We start from the raw sequence: 26,015 nt of genomic DNA, 5'->3' as shown, positions 1-26,015 counted from the left end.
CTGGCTGTGTCCTGGTCTGATGGCCCCAGTCCTGCTTCCTCCCCCTTCACTTCCAACCCTTACCTCCCACCTCCCACCTCACCCCCAGGCCCTTCACTAGTAGTAAGTATTTGGTATATATTCTTCCCGACCTTTTTTCTGCAGTGGTTCTCAACCTTCCTAATGCCTCGACCCTTTAATACAGTTCCTCATATTGTGGTGACCCCCCCAACCATAAAATTATTTTCGTTGCTACTTGAGAACTGTAATTTTGCTACTGTTATGAATTGTAATGTAAATATCTGTGTTTTCCGATGGTCTTTGATCAACTGCTTTATTGGACATTAGGTTATTTCCAGAATTTGTGCTGAACAAAGCTGGTAATAAAAATCCTGTTTGTGTTTACTAGACTTTATTTCAATACTTATTTTCACTTGGACACTTCTGAAGAAGGATACTAACTGGCTTACACTATTAAAACCTGTGGAAAAGTAGATGATTAAAAAAAAGATTCAAAACAAAACACCAAAAAGCCCAGGGACCAATTAGAAGGAGTTTGGTCCAGGGACTAGAATCCTCCTCAGGGAGCCCATGCAGGGAAGGAGCCTGTGAAAGACACAATTCCTGGCCCCCTCCTCCTGAAAGCGGAACTTGCCGAGGACCATGCTCACTCTGCTGTCCTCCGAAGCCTGGGGCGGCTCTACAGTGTCTTCCCGAGCCTGACCCTCAGGGCCTTCGGTGACCGGGCCATCCCCAGTGTCACCTCATCTCCCAGGTCATCTCCTTGGGGATTCTGCACCAAGGCCAGGCATCAGCTGTCTTTCCTAAAACCACCTGCTCTTTCTAGCCTCTGTTCTCTCTGTCTGTCTCCCCCCGCCTTCCCACAAATGCCATTTCCTTCATGGCATGTCTTCTCTCAACCCAAGCCGGGAGTTATCTTTGTTTTTTATGCTTCCATAGGCACTCAGTTTGATTTTATGTATATTATATTCCAACTCACCTTCTCTACCAAACTAATAAAACGTTCAGCCACTTTTAAAATGGATGTTACAGGCTGCCTCCCTGGCTTCCATTCCATCACCTTCATTAGGGGGGGACCATGAAGTTCTGGGGGGGAGGCCAAGCTCCTGTTTCTAGTGTAGTCCCTGCAGGTCTCACCCACTCGGGTAAGCCTTTGTCTGGCTTTGGAGATTGGATCAGGGGTGAGCACATGACCAATTTGGCCCAATCCCAGTGAGACTGAGCACTGTGTCCAAAGGCCAAGAGAAGACCTTGTCTTGGAGACAGAGCAGCTTTCAGATCTGGTTTGACCTGTTGGTCTGGCAGTGAGGCAGCCATTCTGCTCCCAGGAGGAAAACCAGCCCGAGAAGGGAAGGGAGCAGCTTAAAGAAGATCTGAAAGAAGCATTAAAAAATGAACCTGGCCTGCCTGGCGTGGCTCGGGAATTGAGCGCCGACCCATGAAGTCACGGTTCGATCCCCAATAGGGGCAAATGCCCAGGTTTCAGGGTTGGTCTCCAGTGTGGTGTGTGCAGGAGGCAGCCAATCAATGATTCTATCTCATCATTGATGTTTTTATCTTTCCCTCTTTATTTTATATTCTCTCCTCCTTCCTCTCTGAAATAAAAATTAAAAAAATAGAATCTCACGTACCTTCTTTGATAATGTCGATGATGTCATTGGCATTGAAGCTGAGTTCATCTGTGTCCTGAGCGTCGTAGGCATACAGAGCCTTGCACTGTGGCACCTGAGGCTTGGGCTTGGGCTGGGGCTTGGGTCTGCCCCCTGCTGGGTTGGGCCTGCTGGTGGTCTGTCTCCGGACCCTGTGGAGAGGGGAGGCAGGTGAGAGAGGGTACCGGACAGGGGCAGCAGCAGCTCCATGTGGTGGTCTAGACCAGCGGTCACCAACCTGTGGTCCATGAAGTCCGAAAGGTTGGTGACCGCTGCTGGTCTAGGCCCTGGGGCCAGCACTGGCCTGTTTGAGCTCCAATCCAGCTCCATCCTTAGAAGGATATGTCAGTTCCTAAACTTGTTCTGATAATAGAACAGCCTTCCTGATAAGGTCATTGTAAAAGTATATAGCTAGCTCTCAATAAGCATTAGCTGCTGTTACTGCGCCCCCAGCATATTGTGGAAAAGATAGATTCATAGATATATGATAATAAAACAGTCACAAAGCTACTCCCTCCCCAACTTTGGACACCATTTTTGAGGGTGCCACAGAAGCCTCTCCTCAGCTGCCATCCCTCCCAGAATGACCCCTCCCCCCACACTTTGTATTAATAATTCTGGTTTTCTTTGTAGTTTTACAACACACATCTCCCTAAACAAACCACGCAGTGTGCTTGTTTTAACTGTACGAAGGAATCCCATTCTATTACCCCTCACTCCATTTCTGAGATGTATGGAATTTTATTTTTTATTTTTTTAAATATATTTTATTGATTTTTTACAGAGAGGAAGAGAGAGGGATAGAGAATTAGAAACATCAATGAGAAAAAAAATCATCGATCAGCTGCCTCTTGCACACCCCCCACTGGGGATGTGCCCACAACCAAGGTACATGCCCCTGACCGGAATCGAACCCGGGACCTTTCAGTCCACAGGCCGCCGCTCTATCCACTGAGCCAAACCGGTTTCGGCAATGTGTGGAATTTTAGTTCATTGCTCTATCCCACTCCACTCCATGCACACGTCCCAATTCCCTGGCCCGCTCGAGCGGATGATCCCAGCTCCACCACAGAAATGCTGCTGTACACGTGCTTGTGCAGAGCTCTCCCAGAGCCGCTTCTCGCCTCAGCACTGCTGACATCGGGGCCACTTTTCTTGGCTGTGGGGCTGTCCTCTGCACTGGAGGGTGTTTACAACGTCCCCGGCCTTTCCCCTCTGGATGCCAGTGGCACCTCCTCCCCTTGGTCAAGATCATCAAGAATATCGCCAGAACCAGAACCCTAATCCAGCCCTCAGTGTACTCTCCCAATACACACCGCTGCCTCCTGCCTCCATTCAGCACTGTCTCAGGCATGTAACTATCGCTTCTTCCTGTTAAAGGAGATCTTTAAACCTATACCTGAAACAACTATTAAGTATGATCAGGAAAGCATTCAGAGAGAAAGGTTAAAAGGAAATAGAAATATAGACCCTCCCCCCTACCCCCTTTGCTTAAGGACGCACCAAAGGAAAGTTAAGCTTACGATTTCCTCTAAGAGGGTTGGGCTGAACTCAGCATAGCAGGGCTGGGGCTGGCTGTTCTGTCTGGCGGGTCTGTGAGCACCTGCTCACACTTGGGGGAGGGAGGAGGGAAGGGGGTTCTCTCCTGGGGCCTGAGTTCTGGAAGGAACACACACACCCGGTTCGGAGCTGTGCTCTCAGGAGGCCAGAGCCCCAGTGTCCGCGCTGAGGCGCTGTGATGCCAGGTGCTCACTGGGTGCCAGGAGTAAGTTGGATGATGAGGGGGTGGCACAGGGGGAGGGGCACTGGATGTCAACAGGGTGCTAGGGCTGCTCTCAGCAGGGGTGGGGCCCCCTTCCTTTGTGGGAGGGAGCAACCCCAAGGTTACACAGGCTTCATTCGGCCTCCTCAGGTCAACCACGTCCCCACCGCCCACCCCAGCAAGCACTTCCATCACAGAGGAAAGGCGCCTGGGAGATCAGCACACACCACTTCCTCCCTGGTCCCCGGAAATCCCCAGTCCCTGCTGGCTTCCCGAGAGCTGGCCGCCACACAGGCCTTTAATTAAGAGACCTGTGTGTTAGGGATGTCAGCATTTGGTTAAGAAGAGCCACTAGCCGGCATACCAGCAGTCAGCTGATTTCCCAGCAATGGGGAGTGGGGTGGGGTGAGTGTCAGAACACCCTGCGAGGGAGGGGAGCTCCAGCCTGTGGTTCCAGGGAGCTGGGCGGGGAGGAACGAACACACACACACACTCCCCGGGGCCCCTAGATAAGGGAAACCTACCACCAGGGCAGGTTGATGAGGCATCTGGAGCCTAGAGAGTTGGGCCTCAGGCGTGGTCCCCGAACAGGGGCCTTTCAGTGGAGCTGGATGACCCTGGGAGGTAGGACTATCCTCCTTGCAGCCATCGGGCCGACACCCCTCCTTGGCTGCTCTGCCCATCCGCCTCCAGCTTTGACTAAACCCTCAGTTCCTTCTCCTTCATTTCTTCCCTGCCAGCTGCTTTCTTTCTGAGCACCCTGAATATCGCCCCAGCTCAGCGTTTATTAGTTCACCCTGACCCCCTACTAAAAACCCTCCTAATGGCTTCTCTCTGCTCTTGATGTGGGAGGCAGTCAGACGTGAGCAGAGCAAGGGCGATGGGCCAGGCACAGGTCACCAGGTGGAAAGGCCCAGGTGCCTAGCAATGGACAATCAATGGTGGGGTGGGACCTCCGCCCAGGGTCAGGAGGTTCGGACCCTTGAACCCTTCCTCCTTAGAGATAGCATCTAGGCCTTGGTGGTATTTCAGCTCCAGGCCCAGATAAGCAATAAAACCAGATAAGGCTGCTGTGAGGACCAGCTGCTTTGAATAATGACCCCCTGCCCTAGTGCCTGCCAATCAATCAGCAGAGACCACAGCCTTGAATGGACACACCTGGAAAGCTAGGAAATTCTATTGAGACCTTCCCCTGATCTCCCCTAAAACCGAGGTCCTTAAAACCTGTAGGATGGAGAACTCATTGCTCCCCCCTCCCCCTTCCTCCCCTCCTGGCTGCAGGCACATTACCATTAGCTTCCCCACACCCAAGCTCCGAGGGCCCTTCCTTCACCGCGATAGCTTGTTTCCTAAGCCCATTTCTTCTAGGAATTATGTTTTCTATCTCTGTGATTTACCCAATACGTGTTCTCTCATAGTCTGGGTCTGGACTCTGAGTGGTTTCCTACCCAGAACCCAAGTACCGAGGGTGCTGAACCCACGTTTGATCTGACCCTTCTGGTTAGACAACTGGTGCCATTCCCGTTGCCTACAACATTGGGAAATGGGCCAAAAAGGGCCCTGCCAGGTGTGGCCCCTGCTGGCCCCAAACTCACATCCTGCCACAGGGCACACCGGTGCCTCCTCACCTTTGTCATGGAAGCCCCTGAGCCCTGGCAGGGTGAGGAGCCCCGTCCTCACATTCCCAGCTCACGTCACACCTGCTGGTGAAAGACAATGCTCTCTCCCGAAGACCAGGAGCAAAACAGGGCATCAGCTCACACCGTGTCCGCCCAGCACTGCACTGGAAGCTCCAGCCAGAGCAATTGGTCAAGAAGAATAAAAGGCACTCAGATTAGAAGTGAAAATACCACTATTTGCACATGTGATGATTTGCACGTAGAAAATCCTAAGGAATACACTAAAATGAATAAATAAATAAAATTTAACAAAAGAAGGATGGTTCTCTTTATATGAAATGTCCAGGAAAGGCTAATTTATATGGACAAAAAGTAGATTAGTGTGGTTGTCTAGAGCTGGGGTTGGGGGTTGGGGAGTGATGGCTAATGGCAGAAAACTTTGTCTTTGGGGGATGATGAAAATGTCCTAAAAGTAGATTATGATGACAATTGCGCAACTCTGTGACTATACCAAAAACTGTTGAATCATACTCTAAAACAGTTGATTTTTTTTTTATCCCCCCAAAAGCTGGTTAAACACACACACACACACACACACACACACACACACACACACAGTAAATTGCACGAGCCCCTTGAGGCGCTGCAGTGCACTGCGGATGCCCAGAGAGAGCCGGGCCAGCTGTGGGCAGCAGCCGCTGGCGTCCCAGAAACCGGGCAGAGTGGAGGAGGGGCTGGAGGTGTGAACACAGCCACTGCAGGGTCTCTGATCCCAAGCATCAGAGGCCACGTCCTCAGAAAAATCAAAGTAAAACCTCAGGGATTACTGGGGAGTTTGGGCTCCCGGGTAGACCCCGGGCAAGTTGTTTGTCCCAGGCCCTGGACAACCGCTACCATCCTGGCAATGTACACTGGCCCCTCCTCAGCTGGCCCATGGAGCTCCCAGCACTCCGCAGTTGGGAGGGGGAGTCCGGGTGGCTCTGAGGTGGGTGCAGTTGCTGGGGAGAGAGTGTTGGATGTGGATGTGGAGAACAGCTCTGCATCCCTGAGGTCACCATGCTGGGCTCTTTCCTGTTGAAATGTCCTCTGTGCCCAGGAGGGGGAGACACTGCTGTTGCAAGGCAGCGTCTCCCCAAAGAGAGCGGAAGACGCAAAGCCCTCCTCCTTGCCAGCACTCCGGCAGCACTGACACATCTGGGCACGTCTCCACGCTCCTCGCAAGTGTCAGCAGATGGTGTGCCATCTGGGAACCCCTGCCTGTAGCTGCGTGAGATGCAGACAAACGTGCCGGCTCTGCCTGCTCCGGGTGGGACACCGTGCTAGGCATTTTCAGACGATGCTTCATCTAACCTCACAGCACTCCTGGGCTTCCTGCTGGTCTCAACACCGATGACTTGACTGACTAGACGGCAGAGGCACAAGGCTCTCACTGCTCTCAGCCACACGACCTTTCTGGTCCCTCCGTCTGGCCATGCTCCCCTGGCTGCCTCCACCTCTGCCTCCACTCTCTACCCAGTACTGCGAATGCCTGCTCAGCCTTCCAAGCTCATCTCAAGTCCCTGCCACGTGCTCTGGTACCCAGCCTTTTCCGAGCAGGGGACTGACAGGGTGGGACAGAGGCTTGTGTCACTATTAGGACAGGAGGCTGCCCGGGACGGGAACCTGGCCTGTTGGTGCTCACCAGGCCCAGGAGCACCATGTGGCCCCAGCCCGCACGTTCTGATGGAGTGACAGGGCGCAGAAGGGACACCGGCTTAGAGTCGGTGTCCCAGGTGGGTGGCCCGGCTCTGCCACCGGCTGCACATAAGGTGGATGTGCCACTTCGCCTCCTCAGGAAGCTTCACCTGTTACTAAGGGGGACCCAGGCCAGGGCCCAGGTCCTTCCTCTAATTCTGACAGAGCCTCACAGAGCGCTCCCAACAACATTCCTGCTGTCAGATATGGCCGGAACACAGGACGCCTGTGCCCAGCGGGTGGTCACTGTCTCCCGCCCACTGCATGTGGACTTGGAAACCATAGAAAAACGGTCGATGAGAATAGCCATTTTCCAGGCTCATCTCCAGGGGCTCAGCCTTCAACAGACCATCTCCTTTGCATCACTAGGGGGCGATCCTGTGTAATCAATAATGAGGAGAGAAGGCCTTTCCGTGAGCTGCCAGCGCTGGGTAATGAAGCCTTAGGGGCCTGGAGCCCTCCCTTGGCAGCCAGGAGCCGACTGGCCAGCACAGGGAAGAAGGGATTCAGACTTTCTTCCACAGCAGACACGGCCTGGCGCCCGGGAGCTGGAACGGGCCCCGGCCAGCCTGCGGGGACAGGCGGTCACACTGTCAGGATTTTTGTGAGCCAGTTGTTAAACAGTCATTACTAAAGATGAAATCGAACACATTTATGATTGAATAAGTTATAATAAAGCAAAGGCAATAAATACTCGTAGCAACCCTTCCTAACTACTTTCCTACATCTTCTGTCCATGCTCTGAAGTTACTGTCTGCTGCTTATGCACGGACAGTGGTGTGTGGGGGCTCTCCCCTCCCCTGAGACCAACGGTGGCCACGCTGGCAGCTGACATTGGCCACGGCGAGAGTAGAACGGGCCAGCTCCCCACAGCCAGCTGCTCACCAGCACTCCCCGTCCCCCTCACGCTTACTCACACTCACTCGTCCAAAATCGATAGAAAGCGACAAAGCCTAGATCTGTTTAGCAGTGGATGTGCAGGGTTTAGGTAATTTTGTTATGTCTGGAACTTTATGAGATGTGCATTCCTAATAAACCTGACATGACTGGAAGCTGTGTTACTGGGATCATGAGGGTTGGAGCAAGAATTTCAGACAGATAACAAAGTCATTTTCCCCATTGCCATTTCAATAGTGACGGTTCACTTTCTACACGTAATAGTTTGTAGTTAAAAAACTCCACATCACTGACCAAACCCCGTGTTTCACTGTATGTAGCTGGCACATGGCAATTTAGTCCTCCTATCACTCCTGGACCCACGTTTCAGGCTAATCGTACACACTTACCACTTTATTGTGTCTATTTCCCAGTAAGAAAACAGACAAGGAAGGACTTGCTTGCACAGCAGGTGTTTTTCCTGAGGCGGGCACTGGACCTCTAACGCAGCCACATTATAACCAACATGACAGTCCCCTGAGCGCTCGAGCACGTTCCGTGGGTCTGCTCAGGAGGACCCGCGCTGCTGAAGAAGCCCAGTGGCAGGGACGGGGAGGCCGAGGGTGCCTCTGCCCTGAAACACCAGGATGCTGACTGACATTTGAACCCCTGTGCACAGCTGCCCAGCCTCACAAGACGCCAAAGGCCCGCAGGAAACAAAACCGAGAATAACATCAGGGACAACAACGCTTTCTAAAGCGAGGGTTCACGTGCTCTCTCCCGGGAATGCCGGTTACTTTCCAGGAGATGTGAGTTCTCACACGGATTGGAGCAAAGATTGGGGAAGAGTCAGTGGGACGGGATTTGGGCTTCATTGACGTTGTCCAAATGCAGCAGTGTCTGCTGCAATATTACCTCAGCAACCCTTGTTCTGCTGTTGCTCTGAGCCTACAGAGTGGCATAGCTATTGTGTGTATGTGTGTGTGTGTGTGTGTGTGTGTGTGTGTGTGTGTGTGTGAGAGAGAGAGAGAGAGAGAGAGAGAGAGACAGAGAGATATGAAGGGGTCTCCCTGACTGGTCCCTTGTCTTGCTTCCCTAGGCTGTGTATTCCCTGTTAAAGCCAGCGATGCTTAAAGCTTAGACCTTCCCAGAGACCCTCTGTGCAGGCCACAGATCAGAGTTCTTACGAGAAAAGCCAGTGGCCAGGGGACACCCAGTTTTCAATCCTGGTAGGACATAACTATTTCCCTAAGAGAGCAAAGCACTTGAGTAACAGTCATAAAACCAATACAATTAAACATTCAAGCTGCATAGTGCTTTACCATTTTCAAAGCCCTTATTCATCTCCAAGAAACCCCGCGGAGAAGCTTTTCAAATTATATTCTTACTAGAGGCCCAGTGCATGAAATCGTGCACGGGTAGGATCCCTAGTGGCTGCCTGCTGGGGCCTCCCTCCATTCTGTGCTGCCCCCTGATGGTCAGCACATGTCATAGCGAGTGATCGAACGCCTGAGCCAGACAATTTGCACACTAGGCTTATATATATGATCCCTCTTATGCAGGTGAGGTCACCAAGGTGTAGAAAGAGCAAGTGATAGATCAGAGGCAATGCAGCAGGTTATTGGCAAAATGATCCATGTGCCCAGCATGTGGCACATGGAAGGCACGTGGCCCCGTCAATATTCAATGAACGAATCCATGAAGAACCAAACCCATAAGCTGGGACTCACACCGTCCCTGCAGTGCGAGTCGTGCGCTCGCTGCACTCCCCCTCGTGAACTCTGCAGCCACCACGCCTGAGGCAGCGGTGCACTAGTTCACGCCAGGGTTAGCTGGGCTTAAGCTCTCAGCTATCACTTCTTTGTTCTGCAGATGTGAAATTTATGTCTTGAAATTCCAGGAAGGAAAATAATGGCATTTTATTTCACTGGCTCTTTAAAATAGGGTCTGTTCCAAAAGGTTGAATCTATAAACATTACTGGAAATGAGGGGATGGATGCCAGGAATTCCTCAGCTTCGTGTCGGCTTGGGCCAGGATATGGCTGCCGCTCCTGTAGCTTACGGGTTGAGAAATATTGCTATTGGACACTTGTTGGAAATTTTAAGCCCCTTGAAAATATGACTCCATTAGGAGAACCTTGTCAAGAGACACACGGGCAGCATTTCAGTTTTTCTATCGATCCCTCCTTTGCGCTGTGGCCAGAAGCCCTACCGCTGAGCACTCCCAGTATTTTCCTGGTTCTCCAACCGCTAGTTGGAGTAATCTCTGGGGTATCTAGAAATTTCCTGAAATTGTCCTTGCATGAAATGGGTCACGGGGTTAAAAAGGCCAACAGAAAAGACATCTGGGTCTTGGTTTTGATACTTCCAGCAATGAAGTGCAGGTCATCTCAGTTACAGGGGGAGGTATAAAGCACCCTTGATTGGCACATCACGTGTTCCTAGGAGGTCAGAGCGAAGGCTGATGAATGAGCTGCTTGTCTGGCTCTTTCTTTACCTGCCCTCTTTGCCTGAGAATCAGCATGGAGCTTTTCACCTGAATCGGACTTTTCAGAAGGTATGCTAAAGGACTGCAAGCTGATGGCCCCTCTCCACCTTGCTTAGTTTCCTTGGATGACAATAACAATGACGACGACAAGAACAATGACTATGTCACACACGTGGCAAGGCAAGGGTAAAGAAACCTGTGGGGGCAGTCATCAATTTAGTAAAAGCTTCATGCGTGCTCCCCCCTCCCCCCCAAAAAAAATAACACGATGGAACATAAAATAAACTGACAAAGACTTTCCTGAATTAACTCGAGGTGCTAATTACACCGTTTGATTTTATCCACACTGCCTGATCCAAGAGAAATGATTGCTTATGCTTAATATGTCTGGAAGAAAGAGTGCACCGGGGGCGGGAGAGGGAGAGGAAAGATAAACCCGAGGGTGTGAAAGACTGTGCTAATCTTGCTTTTCTAGATTGGCGAGTTCTAGGTCACTGCTTGGGACTGTGATGTCTAAAACGCATTTTCGTGTTTAAGGAAAGGTACAAGCGTGGGATTCCAGAGCTCCCTGCTGGCTCCGACCGCTTCCTGTGGAATAAAGCAATTCACGTTTTCTTGGCAAAGGGGAGCTAGTCAGTGCACGGAACGACAAGGCTCCTGAAATGCACATCTAAGGTCTCTGGCCACATGAGAAATTATTTTCTATTTCACTTTTATATGTTTTAGAAAATGAATTCTAAGAAAAGCTCAGTCCTTTGACCAGAGTACATACAGGTTCGTAAGAAATGTGTACCCAGAGCAGATTTAATGTCCGATTTAATGGCTGAGATGCTCGCAGCTACTGTACTCAGTGCCTAATGACGATCGTGACTTTCACACAGCTGGGAACATCGTGCTGCCCGGTCTCACAGCCATTGCCAGGGCAACACCACTTATGCCTGATCTTCAGGCCTGATTGTGGAGAAGGGTGTGATGGGCTTGAACAGAGAACCACAGGGCTGAGGACTGGAAGGGAGCAGCGTCGGTGAAGACACAACGTTCCTAAATTGCCTGCCCTTGGCTGACAGATGCTCCCGGCTGGCTGGTGTGCAAGTCTGGAACTTGCAGGAGCAGGCTGGAAAGATGGTTCTGCTTGCCAAAACCAGAGCAAGTAGGAAGCTAGCAGGCAGAGTTAAGGGATGGGGTGCAGTTCGTTCACCGACTTAAATTCCCTGCCTCCTTCGTGACAATCAGCTGGGCCCGGGAAGGGTTGCTTGATTGCTTCAGCCTGGGTCTGGATTCCAGAGCAAATCTGTTGCCTCAACAGCACCCTTTCGACTCACCTTTACACAGACCCTTCTCTTTAACACTCAGTCTAGACCCGTGGTTTTCGAAGTGTGGTCCTGGTTCAGCAGCAGCGCTGGGAACTTGGAAGAAGTGTAACTTCTTAGGTCCCACCCCAACCTGCTGAATCCAAACCTCTGGAGGTGGGCCAGTGAGTTCTCCAGGAACCCTGGTGCTCGTAAAAGTCTGAGCGCAACTGCCTTAGACCAAGCCGACCAGTGAGCCATGGTCACCAGAACAGATGCAACAGAGCTAGTTCCACAAGAGAGGGAGGAAGTGGGGAGAGATCTAATGAAGGGGTGGCATCCACTCTACTGAGGGCCACCTGTATGCAACCAACGTGCTTCCATCTGTAGCCCAAATGGGGTAAGAGTCGCGAAGGAAAGAAACAGCAGGAGCGAACGTGGCCAAGTTCCTAAGAGCTTTGTGGTCTTTAGAAAGAAGCTGACAAGGCAGCAAAACCTCTCACAATGGGGCAGGGAGGTGAGTGGTGGCTGCCCACCCAGAGGGAGGAGCTGCTGTTCCGCTCTGTTTCGTACACGTCTCCTGATCCCATTAGAAGCTTCACCATCATTCCAGAGGCTTGGAGAGAATGGAGAATGGAGGAGGGCATGAGAGAGGAGAGCTGGGGCTGAAGGAGGCCCCTCCCTGGGTTCAGCAGAGAGAACTATTCCATTACTGAGACTCATGCAGAGGTAGAAGGTTCCTAACAGTCATGCCCACCATGAGATAATGATTGTATCACCATCAGCACCACCACCATCATCACCATCACCATCATCAGTCACCACCTCCACCATCACCATCATTCACCACCATCACCACCATTACCATCAATCACCACCATCACCATCATCACCAATCACTGCCATCACCATCAATCAACATCACAATCACCATTACCACCACCACCATCATCACCATCATCAATCACCACCACTACCATCAATCACCACCATCAATCACCATCACCATCACCATCACCACTATCACCATTACATCAAGCTGCAGTTGGCTGAGCAGCTTCCCACATGCCTAGTATCAGGCTAGACATTTTGTATATAATTTCTAGTCCTCTCAACAACTCTGCAAGCTCGGTGGTATTACATCCGTGTACAGATGAGGAAAATAAAGCTCAAAGAGGGGCAGCAGCAGGTCCAATATTAAATAAGCAATAGGGGTTGAAATAGGATTCTCATCCTTCTCTGGTATTTGACAATACAACTGAACGTTTTTGGTTTACTGGTTCCGCTACTTACCCCCTGGCAGAGTTCACTCACTTGTCTTGAAATTGGCCTAACCCCCTTTCCACACTGATAACTCTTTGAATATTTACACCAAGCATGTCAAACTCAAAGGCTAACACGGGCCAAATAAAAAAGGCATTCAGCCTGTGGGCAGTGAGTTTGACATGCTTAATCTACACCACATGTGTCAAACACAAGGCCCGCGGGCCAAATCCGTCCCGCCAGGCCTTGCAATGTGGCCCGCACCGCGCTGTCATCACTGCACTCCGCTGCGTTTCCATCACAATGACAGTTTATGACTGTTCAGTAAACCATTCGGCCCGCGATTTAGGCTGGATTTTAGATTTTGGCCCCTTCTCTGATTGAGTTCGACACCCCTAATCTACACAGTTCCAGGAATCTTCCCTTCCTCAGGTCCAAAGCCTGGCTTTCTTTTTACTACTCTTCATTTTTTGTTCTAGAAAGGCAGGAAGGCTCTCATTTTAAAACCTTAATGATCTGATCCACAAACTTCTACTTCTCATAGAATTCTGGGGTGTTATTCTCAACATTCCTGATGACTCTTCGAGCTACCTTATTTATGCAACTGCAGGCACAGACATAAACCAAAACCCCATTGTTCCCCAGCCGTGCCAGAGAGCAGGAACGGTTACGGAGGGATTGAATCTCTGGGCGGATAGGGACCCCTGTTCTGATGTTTCTAAGATGTACCCTCTCTGCAGAACGAGTTGTGTGCCATCAGGTTGGTCGTACTTTCAGAAATGCCAACCAAGGGCTGCAGGGTGGTGGGTGCTGAGACCATTGTGTGGCTGGAGACCTGTGGACCTTGGTGTGATCGATGGAGAGGAGGTGCGGCCTCCCCTACAGAGGGCGGAATCTTACCCTGCGACACCCTGGTCCGGGACCTTGAGAAAATCCAAGCTCTCCGGCATCTGCGACAGGCGGTCCGAGCCCGTGGACTGCTGTCGGGGCAGGGGCGGTCGGGCCATGGAGGTGTACAGGCTTTTCTGATTTGACCGCTGGTTTCCGGGAGCATGCGGGTGTGGCACAAACTGGTTTTTGATGACTCCGTTCTGATGGTATCCTAGAAAGAGGACACAGTGAGCCTTCGATTTTACGATCCTTTGCCAAAAGTCTCTCCAGGTTCCTACCATTTATTAAGCAAGTTACTTCACATCACCAGGCCTCAGGGCCACGAGCAGCGCCGCTGGGAGCACGCCTGGCACTGAGGTGGCTCAGGCTGTCTGATTACCTGCATTTATCTGCTCATGGGTTTCTTCCCAGTTATGTTTTGGAAGCGATGGGTTCAGCTGAGTGGACCCAGTCCGTCGCACTGGCCTGGCTTACCTGGCGGGGGAGGGGCAGCTCTCATCGGGTAGTTGGCATTGTGAGTCTGACCGGAATAACCTCTGTTTTGGCTCATGCTCCTCCGGGTGGGACCTGAAATAAACACGCAGGACGACGTCACAATCAGTACAGCTCATCGGTTTCATGGCTCCTGGTGGCTTCTTGCTTGTGCAAAACCTGGGAGACCCTGGAATGCAGATCTGGGTCGGCTCTGCAGGAGGCTGGCCGCAGCGGAGAAGAGATATTTGGGGGAAATACTGTCCTGGTAGCTGCTGGCTGGGCGGGGCTGGAGGATAGGTGGATGGAGGAACGGTTTTGAAATGCTAGCTAGAGACAATAACTGTACAAAGAGTTATTAATAATCTTACAAAGGTGTTCCAATTTGTGTAGACTTTTCAAGAGACAGGAGGGAGATTTTCATGCTTACACTCATGTCCTGAATACAGCCCAGGAGCTGAACATGCAAATGTTACATGGCAAGGCACTGAAGGAGCTGAACACGCAAATGCTACACGGGCGTGAGGCACATTTCGGCACCAATGGCATATCTGCTTATGTTGAGCCTTTTATGCAAGAGTTTGTGTTCCACAGTCTTTCAGGGAAACAGAGGCCATGGAGGATGGGAGCAGACTTGGACAGAGCCTGAAAGGAGCCAGTGCTAATGGATGATCACTGCTGGCCAGAATCAGGGCTGGGACAGCAGGGCCCCGGTGGCCAGCTGGGACATGTGCCAGAGAGGGAACTGATGTCTACGGCCATACCACCCTGAACGCGCCCGATCTCATCTGATCTTGGAAGCTAAGCAGGGTCGGGCCTGGTTAGTACTTGGATGGGAGAGGGAACCGATAAAGAGGGTCTCAAGGGGGGCAACTGGAGAGGGTGTGGAGGGAAGCCCCTGCAGGGAGGAGGCAGGCAGCGACGAGGCGCGAGCAGCACAAAGGAGTGATCCTGGGGTCCTGGGGCAAAGTCACCCTTTTAGACAACGTTCCACACTGAGCCTCCGGAACACTGTGCACACATCCTGCGGGCATCGGCTGCCTCCTTTGCCATGCCCTGGGCCTGGCACCTGAGCCCAGTGGACCCTTCACCTGGGCTGCCAGGCCTCTGCTTCCAGTTGGGTTGGGCAGGGGAGGCACTGCGGAAAGCTGCAGTGCCCGGGGAGAGGGAAGTTGGGGTGTCTATCCTGCACCTTCCTGCCTGCAGCCTGCAGCCCAGCTCTTTGCTCCCCCATCCCACAGGCTCGGGGGGGCTGCCAGGGTCCTCAGTTCTTTGTCCCGGTTCCCCACTTTGTTCCCTCAGCCTGCCCACCTCTCTGTAAAGTATCCTTCTACTCAAAAGTTCCTTCATGGGGGAGGGGGAAGGACAGAGGTTTATGGGGGGAAAAGGAGGACCTATGTAATATTTTCAACAAAGAAGATTTAAAAAAAAGAAGCGCATCCCCAGTGGGGGGTGTGCAGGAGGCAGCTGGTCGATGTTTCTCTCTTATCGATGTTTCTAACTCTCTATCCTTCTCTCTTCCTCTCTGTAAAAAATCATTAAAAAAAAAAAAAAAATGCCGGGACCGGTTTGGCTCAATGGATAGAGCGTCGGCTTGGGGACTGAAGGGTCCCAGGTTCGATTCCGGTCAAGGGCATGTACCTTGATTGCGGGCATATCCCCAGTATGGGGTGTGCAAGAGGCAGCTGATCGATGACTCTCTCTCATCAATGTTTCTAACTCTCTCTCTCTCTTCCTTCCTCTCAGTATAAAATCAATAAAAAAAAAATATATATATATATATAAAAAAGAAGTGCCTTCAATAATCCCCCTAAATATGTGGTCCGTTTTCTGCAAGTACTGAGTAATACACAGACATTCACCAACAATTTCTGATTGGCTGTTTATCTATATTGATCTGTCCTCATAGTGCATGCCAGAGCCTATCTGTTAGATGGATTTCATAAAGGCCTATCTTATATCTGGCATACTCTTCATTGACTATATATATATATATATATATATATATATATATGGACTAAACTTTATAGAGATACCTCTATCTGCAAATATGTAGCATATATGATTATGCTATGCTGTGTATTATAAATATAATGTTATAAATATGACTTATAAATAGAAAAGGACTCAAAGGCCGGTGAAGGGGTGAGCCCGGGGTGTGTGGGCACATGCCTGTTGTCCAATGCCGAGCTCTGAATGGAGGTGGGAGTGCTAGATGTGACGCACAGGGACAGCGAGTCCCCGTGGGGAGTGGTGAATGTGGCCAATTTCTTTAAAATGGACAGAAAGGATACAATTTGCATTGTTGACACCGTCTGACTAGAAAGGGCTGGGAAATTTTAAGCCAGCAAACTGATTGGTTTTCGACACAATTCTGTGGTGCCAGGAATACCAGGCATAACCATCGGACCATTCAGAAAGGCTGAACTGCATTTGCCTTGATGTTGGTTTAGTCTGAGATGTCTGAGTCAGAGGAAAACCGGGCGCAGGAGGCAGGAGAGGTGCTGGGTCACTGCCCCGCAAATCTGCGCACCTATCATGTGTGCTGGGTGAGATCTGCGCACCTGTCATGTGCGGGGCAGAGGAAGGGGGGGTGCGGGGGAGCCGGGAGCCCAGCCCAGGTGCTCGGGCCCGCAGACACTTACGGGAGTTCTTGGGCAGCCCGGGTCCGATGCTGACCTGCAGCACTTTGTTGCTTGGCTTGAGGATGGCCAGGTCCCCGAAGCCCTGGTGGAACTGCACCTGCCGGGAGCCTCCGGCACTCCAGGGGCCCCAGTTCTCTTTTTTCAACTTGACTTCAAGCCTGCGAGAAGCATATGGGTTGGAGTTAAGCCAGAATGAAGCAGAGAGAAAATGCAGCTCACCCTTCCCCAGCGTGGAGTTCGGCTGCTGGGCGAACCTGCTGTCAAACAAGGCCAGACCGGGACCTGCAAACCAGCACCAGGCCCGGGGGATGCGCCTGACGGCCACGGTTTGGCACGAGAGTGAGCAAGGCCAGCGGCAGAGCCTGTGGGGCCCGGCACCTGTGAGGACCAGGTGGTGAGGAGGCACCAGTGTCTCTCCGCGGTGGACTCAGGTGGGACTGCCCGGGGACAGGAGGAAGGGGACACCCTCCAGGCCACACCCGCCGCGGTGCGTCCTGGTGCCCCTCTCCGATTTCCCTGGTCTGGGAGTGGAGGATGGGGAGCTGCCAGACACACGTCAGCCCAGGTCTTCCTGAGCATATAATATGGTTATGATTTCCTTAGGTCCTAGTCCATCACCATTACCCCACTCCAGACAGAGAGAAAGATAGCGCTCAGCAACCGAAATCCAAGTAGCAGAGAGGCTTCCTCACAACTCCAAACCGCCCAGCCAGTTTTTATTTTTCATATTGCCTCTACGCTCACACAATTCCATTCCATAGTCTGCTTTTTAAAAACCCTATTTTTCACGTGGTTGGGCCAAAAAAATCATAATTTTAAGTAGCTGTCTATTTTTCTATTGAGTGGCTTGGCTCTTCCTAATCTCCCTTTCTTGTTATTCCCTTATTGCAAATTCCCAGAAAAAATAACTGCCCCTGGTCCGAGTAGCCAAATGGTTCCTTGGAGAAGCTGCAAAGAATCCATACAATTACCAGGATCTATTTCAATGCAACCACAACAGCGTCAATCACGGTAAGTTTCCCTCATCATGGAATGAAGGCTTTACTTTGGAATTCTTGTGGGTAGTAAGAGAGATCTCCATTGATGGATGGAAATTTAAGAAAAAAAAATCACTCTTACCTGACAAATTAGGATTAGAAGCTTGACAGTATTCCAGGACCTGGCCCACGAGGCCATGTTGTTACAGCAAAGGCAGGCGAGCCAAGACCCACGGCTGGGGCCTCCTCTCGCCCCACCCCCATAGGCATTATGCATTGATTTTGGGAAATAAGCTCCCACTCTGTTCACTTTCTCTTTCTTCCGATCTTACTCTACTCTGCTAAATAAAAGTATTTTTTTAATTGACGATATATAAAAAAAAAAAATCTGCCCTTTCCTGCAGATTTTTGTCCAAACGGCAAAATACACCCTTTGGTGAAGTCATTGTTTCACAGAAACACAAAAGTGACCTTTTCAAAGTCTATGGCAGCCATCGGACTGTAATCTGCAGCCCTACGATTCCGGAAAGTGGGGAGCGGGGGTGGGGGTGGGTGGGAGATGGGGGGAAGCTAAGGCAGCCAGGGGGGAAGCCCTCCCCACAGCCCTCCCCTCCTCTCAGCCTGGACCTGGGCAGTGAGCTCAGGGCCCCAGGCCCCAACTTACGTGTTGCTAAATTTCAGAGGTAGTTGTCTCTGCGTTTTTTCCTCGTAACGCTTTGCTAAGAGGCTTAAGAATTCAGTTTTGAAGACGGATTCAAGCAAACTGTCATACTCTTGCTCGTGAACAATAAAAATGTCATCTTGCATGGTGCTGCAGAAATGAGAAAGAAAAGAAAAGTTGCACTTTTGTTTACCCATCCTTTTCTCACTCATTTTTTTGGTTCTGTAAGACAGCCCCAGGTTTCTAGCCTTTCTTCCTGTAAAGGATAATCTTTACAAGAAAACACAACAAGGAGTTACATAACGGAGCTGCTGAAAGCTGCTGGGAGGAAGTATACAGCCCACCCACAGCATCCACAGAAGCCCTTCTCCCACATCACGGCTAAAAGCAGAACTTTGAGAACGATTTATTCTTTAAAAAAAAAAAAATCCATTTAGTCTTTCTTAAAAATCCATTTTCAAACTTCATTTCTATGTTCTTAAGATCTTGTAAATCCAGAACGCGACTGAGTAGAACGGGCTGAGAATGAACCGTCCTACATAAATCCCTAGCTAGTAGAGCTGATGGCATGGTTGCAGCTACTATAATAAATCCTAACTTGAAGAACTGGAAGCTCAGTTACCAAAAGGGAAGCCAACATCCTGGGCTTCAAATGCACTCATCATTAGGAGCCTTTGGGTCCTCGTGCTCAGCTCATAACGCCTGCCAGGTGCTGCTGAAGGTGCGCACGCCGCAGGGCAGACACACCAGCCGACAGCAGCAAGCCCGAGCATCGTGTGCCATCGGGTGCATTTTGTGGCTCAGGGAAAGCATATCTTTGCAGGAAATGCATGTTTGGAAAGGGTACAGCTGGGGGGGGGGGGCAAACATGCCTGGAGGGGGAATGGAAGGAAGAGGCTGAGGGAAACCCAGTCCTGGGGAAAATACCCAGTGGCAGCGGGGAATCACTTATACAAACAGTAACATCTCCCAGCCCAGCTAGACTCTGTGGAAATTACAGCGCACACGCCATTGAGGGTTCCCCCCTGCTGTTAGGTTTCCAGCCCAGCTGAAGGAAGCTACCACCCCAAAGGCTTTATAATGTACAGGTTTACAATGACCTCCGAGCACCACTGTCCACCAGCAAAGTCAACCCTCTAACGCACATGTGTCAAACACAAGGCCCGCGGGCCAAATCCGTCCCGCCAGGCCTTGCAATGTGGCCCGCACCGTGCTGTCATCACTGCACTCCGCTGCGTTTCCATCACAATGACAGTTTATGACTGTTCAGTAAACCATTCGGCCCGCGATTTAGGCTGGATTTTAGATTTTGGCCCCTTCTCTGATTGAGTTCGACACCCCTACTCTAACATGACATTTTCTTGGCCATGGTAAGCGTTTTTCTAGGCATTCAAAGCAAAGTAAGCGAACGCTCTTGATGAATTGACCACACACCAATTTTAATCCCTTCACATGCAAGAAATGCCAACGACATAGCTTTTTAGGAAGCAGAGCCCAGGGGTGTCACTCAGGAGCTGTGCCCTGCTCTCAGGGCCCCTGGTACCACGGTCCTGTGGGATTGTGGTCTGTGACAAAGCCAGAGGGCAGGGCCAGCAAGGAGGGCTGGAGTGTGGAGAATCTGAGATGAGGGATCCTTCTTCCATGTAGAATCTGATGCATTTAAACTGCAACTCATGAGGTCTCTCTGTTCAGTCCCATGAATACCAGGTCGGGGTGGGCAGTTTGTGGGACCAGGGGTCTTCCTTGGGCAGAGAGGGCCTTGTCGGGCTATCCCAGCCTTGTCAGGAACGTTCTCTTTCTGGGCTGAGGCGGGAAGCTCAGGACCCGAACCGATCAGGCCAGAGGCTGTAGCCATAGCCTCTCTCCCGGACACCTCAGCCCCAGCCTCCCTACAGGAAGGAGCTTGGTAATCCACAGGAGAAGAGGTCCAGGGCAGGACCACAACACAGCTGGAATCCAAAGGCACAGCATGGCAGCGTAAACCAACCACAGGGGGGTGGGGCACACGAGCAGCAAGATACCATCACCTGGAGAAGGAGCTGGCCCCTAGCTTAGTCATTGAAGACAAGGACCCCAAGGAGTCATCCCTGGATGTGAAGTCAGAATACTTCCAGGCATTTTAGGTCATGTAATGGCCACCTGGTAGAGCACCTGGTCACCATCATTTCCTCAGGAGTTTGTTTTCAAACATCCCCACATCACAGCCAGACTTCCTCACTCTCTAGAGTTGGGAAAGAGGTTTTTTTCTGTTGTGTTGAGGACCCTGACAACCAGTGGTTTCAACAACAGGTACAGCTTTTGCATCTGTCACTCAACAGCATGTGTAAAATCAACACCAGGGCCAACACGACAGCTCTACAGTACCAGGGAGCCCCGCATCTTTCCATTCCTTCCCTTTATAGAAATGACTAAGCAGTGGTATAAGTCACTTCTCACACCACCCTAGCTAGCACTGTCACATGGCTACACCTAGCTGTAAGGAAGCTTGGGAAATGTAGTCCTTGGGTAGGTTGCCAGCCATTAATAGGTAGAGGAGAGAATGGATATTACAGGACAATGGACAATCTCCACTCTACCTTCTGGTTCCTAAACTAGGAATTAGAAACTTTTCTTAAAGTTTGAGAATAATATACCTCAGAGGGTTGAGGCTACAAAGCTACTATCCTCTTCCTATTTTTATTTTTTAAAATATATATTTTATTGATTTTTTTTACAGAGAGGAAGAGAAAGGGATAGAACTAGAAACACTGATGAGAGAGAAACATCGAGGAGCTGCCTCTTGCACATCTCCTACTGGGGATCTGCCAGCAAACAAGGTTCATGCCCTTGACCGGAATTGAACCTGGGACCTTTCAGTTCGCAGACCGATGCTCTATCCATTGAGCCAAACCAGTTAGGGCCATCTTCCTATTTTTAGAAAAATTCTGGGATTGGCTTAATTCAAAAATCCAAAGGACACTTAGATAAAAGCTGCTCAAAACAGCTCTCCCATTCCTTTCGAATTGATGAAATGAAGTCCGAGCATCCTAGCACAAGAGTGAGAGACAGCTGCGTTAGAAAGGGAGTGTACCCAACGGGGAAGAGTGAAACATGCACCACTTTCTGGCAGGTGGGGGCAGGTATGACACTCCTGTTGAGGTGACTGGACTCAAAACATTCTTTAACTTGTCCAGACGTGTTTGTTTGTCTGGCTGTACTGTAGGCGGGATTGATTATTCAGCGGGGCTAAATGAGCCCAACTTAAGTAATCCTGAGGAGTTTAATGTGCTTAGATTTATTACCATAAAGAAAAGAAGAAGAAAAAAAGCAAGCAGGACAAAACTTCAAGGTCAATTATCAGCATGAGTCTGGAAACAAGAAGAGATGGTTTGGACACTTTGACTTCAACCATCAAATTCAAAACCCCTCCCTTTCCTGACCCAGGCTTGGGAGTCGGTGAACCCATCCTTGTCCAGGCCAGAGTTCCAGCCCATTTCTTTCTCCTCAGGCCATGCTCCTAGATCTGGAAACAAAGCTTTTACATGTATTTATTCTTTAAAAAAAAAACCCCACCAGACTTATCATTGGATTTCGCCCTCGTCTTATTCATGTGCTTAGGCTGCAATTCCTTGCAGATGTCTGCACCCGTGCTGAAAGCTCCCGCCCCGGTCTCATCCCTGCTTGGCTCTCTGCTTGTTTTTATCCCTTCATCTTTGTGGCTTCTTGTGGTATTGCTGACAGCATTAGAAAATCTTGTTTTACTCTCTGAACCAGTATCTTCTTCAAAAAATGTTAGTTACAACACACTGAGTGAAGTCTGAAAGGCATTTCCCCACCTAAAAGCCGAAAAGGCAATTTGCTGAGCTGGCCCTGCCTTTGTAAAAATTGTTCCTGATTATGAAATAAATGCTTCTTTGAGCAACCTGGAAAGTACCAAGATAAACCCAGAAGCAAACAGACCTTCTCCAGAGCTCCACCATCAGGGAAACCCGTGGCACCAAGCTGGGAATCTATGAGTTTCTCTGAGAAAGTGCAGGGATAGGTTGTATGAGAACATCACCGGCCACCTGGCTGCAGGTGCAAAGAAAGGCTCCTTCCTGTCTTTGAACACCAGGCCTGCCCCGTGCATCCCTCTCCGAATGCTTCTAACCTGGGGCACATGTTTCCTCGGGGGTCCGCTCCCCCTTCCGGAGTGGGAGGGGCTCCCTGAGGTGGTAACTATGTCTCATTCACCTTCGAATCCAGGGCTGAACACAAGGTAGGTGGTCAGTTCCAATTGCCGATGACTTCTAGGTTCCCAACCCTCAAAGGCCACGAGGAGTCACAACAAGATTTCAGTATGTCCTCAGGTCAGCTGAGCAGGTGGGGAAGCGGGCTGCTCTGACCACCAGAGGCTTAGGGCAAGTGGTGAATGCAATACCTGGGCAAGAACGTTGTGACCCGAGAAGCTGGCGCCTCTGTCTAAAGCCCCTCTTACAGGTTGCTTTGCCCATCGCATACAAAGACGGGCAGTCACGTGGCATTTTGGTCTTAGGCATGATCAGCTATGGGAATGAGAAGGGCTACTGGAAGCTTCATCAGACAGAGTCCCCACATATGAGACTTTATAGTACCAATTTCATTGCCTAAAAACAGGAAAGCAAAGAGCATAGGCTAGACACCTTGTGGCCACCCTTTCAGCAAACTGAGCTTTTCCAATAGGAGCCAGGTCAGTACTTGGACAGGTAGCAGCTCTGGAAGGGTTCTTCCAAAACTGACGCATGCTTGGCCTGTCAGCAGACTCCGGGCCTTGAAAACCTTATGTCTCAACTAAATGCCACCTCCCCACATTCTCCCCAGGTCTCCAGGGAAGGCAGAAGCCAGCATCAGTGGTCCTGTCTAATGAGTCTTAGATGAGGATTTTCCTGTTCACAGAGTCCCTTGGACAGCTGTAGTCCTCGTCTCTCCCAGCTACTGGGCCGACCCTATTTTTTTTTTTTCTTGTTAAGTTAAAAAATTTCAATTAGGCACATCTCCAGTGGGGGACTTGCAGGAGGCAGCCGATCCATGATTCTCTCTCATTATGGATATTTCTATCTCACTCTTCCTTCCTCTCTGAAATCAATATATATATATATATATATATATATATATATATATATATATTTCAATTCTAATTCAACCAGGTATATTTCAGCATATTTATAAAAGGTAAAGAAAAGACTTCTAAAATATGATGTCTACTGGAGGATTAGAAAAAACTTTTGACTATGAAAAATTTTAAATATATAGAGTAGAATGAACCTCCACATGTCAAGTGTAAACAATTCCCAACCCACAGTCATATCTGCACTCTCACTCCACACACAAGCCAGGCTATTCTGGACCAAAGTGTAAAGTCATATTACTTTATCCTTAAATATTTCAGTGTGAGTCTCTAAAAGACAAAGCCTCTTTAAATAAAAATAATCACAATATCATTATCATGCCTAAAGAAATGCACAATGAACCCTTCCTCTCAAATATTTAGTCATGCTCACATTTCCCAAACGGTCTCATAATTGTTTCTGAATGGTGGTTTGTTTGAACAGGGAGCTGAGGGCCCGTTTTGCTTTGACAGTGATTATTTTATAACAGACAGAGAGGGGCTGAAAGATCAAGTGTGTGGGACACTTTGATGGTCTTAACTAGAGTCACTAGGTGGTCCTTCCTGCCAGTAGTCACACAGTCAGCCTCAAAACACACATACACGTTATAACATGGTTTTTTCTGAAGTGCAAAAAATCTTCTGAAGTGTTAAAATCTTCCTCTATATTGAAATATTTTGAACACCACACACACACACACACACACACACACACACACACACACACTTGGTAGTCTGATAACCACAATCAATTTCTACTCTGGGTTTGATTCTATACACACCATCCCCAATCTGTTCATTGGTTTAGGTGGCTGGTTAGCCCAATGAATGAAGGAAACTAGGGGACAGTGTTAATCTTGGTGCACATGAGGCTCAGTGACTACAACGTGCAGAAATTACAAGCTAAAATGACTCAAGCTCTTTCTTTTCCCTATCGTATCAGGACAGCTTTCAGGCTAAATTCCTCATTTATTATTGCCGTTTCTAGCAAGGGAAGGCCACAAGGAAGCACGTGTCCAGACCATGACTGCTAAAGAGGAAGCAGAAAAAGAAGCTGGTGTTACCAGGAGACACGGTATTCCCAGATGCTGTCAAAAAGACAACAAAAGACAGAAGGAAAACATTTGGGTGTGAATGCCCGACACCTTGATAAGCCTCAAGGACTTGACCCAAGAAGGTGTCAGAGTGTGTGATACAAACATAGGCCTGATTCTTTACCATCAGGTCCCCCTCGAATGCTCTGAGGACAGAACTGGGTGATATAATGGGAAGAACAGCAATCACCCTCAGCCTGACGAGCACGTGCTCCGGAGCCGGCCTCGCTGCAGCTAACCCAGCTTCTCTCCGGGATGGCTGGACCCCACGCCAGAAAAGGGAGAAGCTTCAGTTGGGTTCTTCCGAACACCAAGGGCAGCTCAGCCTCTGGGACAAGAGAGTCAGGAAGGGCGTGGCTCAGGCTGTAACCCAGCCAACGAGCCCCAGGCTCAGGAAGACCTGGAAGCCAGACAGCGCCTGCAGCTCTTCCTTGAGACATCTGAGGTGGGTCTTCCTGTCACATCAGGATCCCTGGGACCAAGGAAGGCCACGCCCCCTGAGGGAAGACAAGTAGACTGTTCTCTTCATCACGATGGCGACGCCAGGGGACCTGACAGGCCTTTCATCTGCCTTTTAGGAACAGCAATGGCAATAGTGAGGAGGCCCGGGGCACCCCTTGCCACTCACCTGAGGGACACGGACAAGATCCTCTCCATCTCGATTCTCCGCTTCAGCACTTCCTTCACTTGCCCTTTGTCTGGGCCCTGCTTGACCTTTTCTCGGCCAATGAGGTACAAGCACTTCGGAGTGAGAATCAGGTCACGCTTGATGCCCTGGAAGGAGAGGCGCTTTCAGAAGGGGGTAGGCACGCCAGAGGGACAGCTGTCCAGAAAGTGGGCACCTGCTACCCCATGAGGAGAGCTGCTTTGGGTAGTGATGGGAACACTATTAATAATTATTAGGCTGACACATATGACATTAATGGTATCTGACTCTCTCTGATACAAAAACGGCGAACTCAACTGGATCCACCTAAGATATCAGATAACAGGTATAAAGGGACAGTTGTGGGCAAACCAATGCATAAGGTGACCCTGCCAGTTATCTGCTACAGAACATTTCTCAAACAGGGATGCCTCGAGTGTCTGCATATGTATTTTTTGAGCCCATAACATTTTTTCTTTTGAAAATGGATAAATTTTGCCCTAATCGGTTTGGCTCAGTGGATAGAGCATCGGCTTGTGGACTGAAGGGTCCCAGGTTCGATCCCAGTCAAGGGCACATGCCTGAATTGTGAGCTCAATCCCCAGTAGTGGAGGTGCAAGAGGCAGCCAGTCAATAATTCTCTCTCATCATTGATGTTTCTATCTCTCTCTCCCTCTTCCTTCCTCTCTGAAATCAATAAAAATATATAAAAAAGAAAATGGATAAATTTTCATTTCAATGATAATCTTTAAAAATTGAATATGAGGCCCTGGCTGCATAGCTCAGTTGGTTAGAGCATCATCCTGATATGCTAAGGTTGATGGTCAATCTCCAGCCAGGGTACAA

General features: G+C 49.9%; 1 protein-coding gene across 3 annotated transcripts in view; it reads right to left on the bottom strand.

Moving 5' to 3' along the window:
• Positions 1 to 26,015, bottom strand: part of MYO1E (myosin IE) — a 177,875-nt gene that overhangs the window by 1,231 nt on the left and 150,629 nt on the right. For all 3 annotated transcript variants that reach the window (XM_036440246.2, XM_036440256.2, XM_045582052.1), the window contains 6 exons: positions 25,152 to 25,297; positions 18,329 to 18,475; positions 16,688 to 16,845; positions 14,046 to 14,138; positions 13,581 to 13,782; positions 1,632 to 1,801 (listed from right to left, as the gene is read on the bottom strand). In XM_036440246.2, the coding sequence (XP_036296139.1) occupies positions 1,632 to 1,801; positions 13,581 to 13,782; positions 14,046 to 14,138; positions 16,688 to 16,845; positions 18,329 to 18,475; positions 25,152 to 25,297 (916 nt within the window). The remainder of the gene's footprint in view (positions 1 to 1,631; positions 1,802 to 13,580; positions 13,783 to 14,045; positions 14,139 to 16,687; positions 16,846 to 18,328; positions 18,476 to 25,151; positions 25,298 to 26,015) is intronic.

The sequence above is a fragment of the Pipistrellus kuhlii genome, unplaced genomic scaffold (genome assembly GCF_014108245.1).
Source record: "Pipistrellus kuhlii isolate mPipKuh1 unplaced genomic scaffold, mPipKuh1.p scaffold_m20_p_1, whole genome shotgun sequence".
Classification (NCBI taxonomy): domain Eukaryota; kingdom Metazoa; phylum Chordata; class Mammalia; order Chiroptera; family Vespertilionidae; genus Pipistrellus; species Pipistrellus kuhlii.
This window is presented reverse-complemented; position numbering and strand designations above follow the sequence as displayed.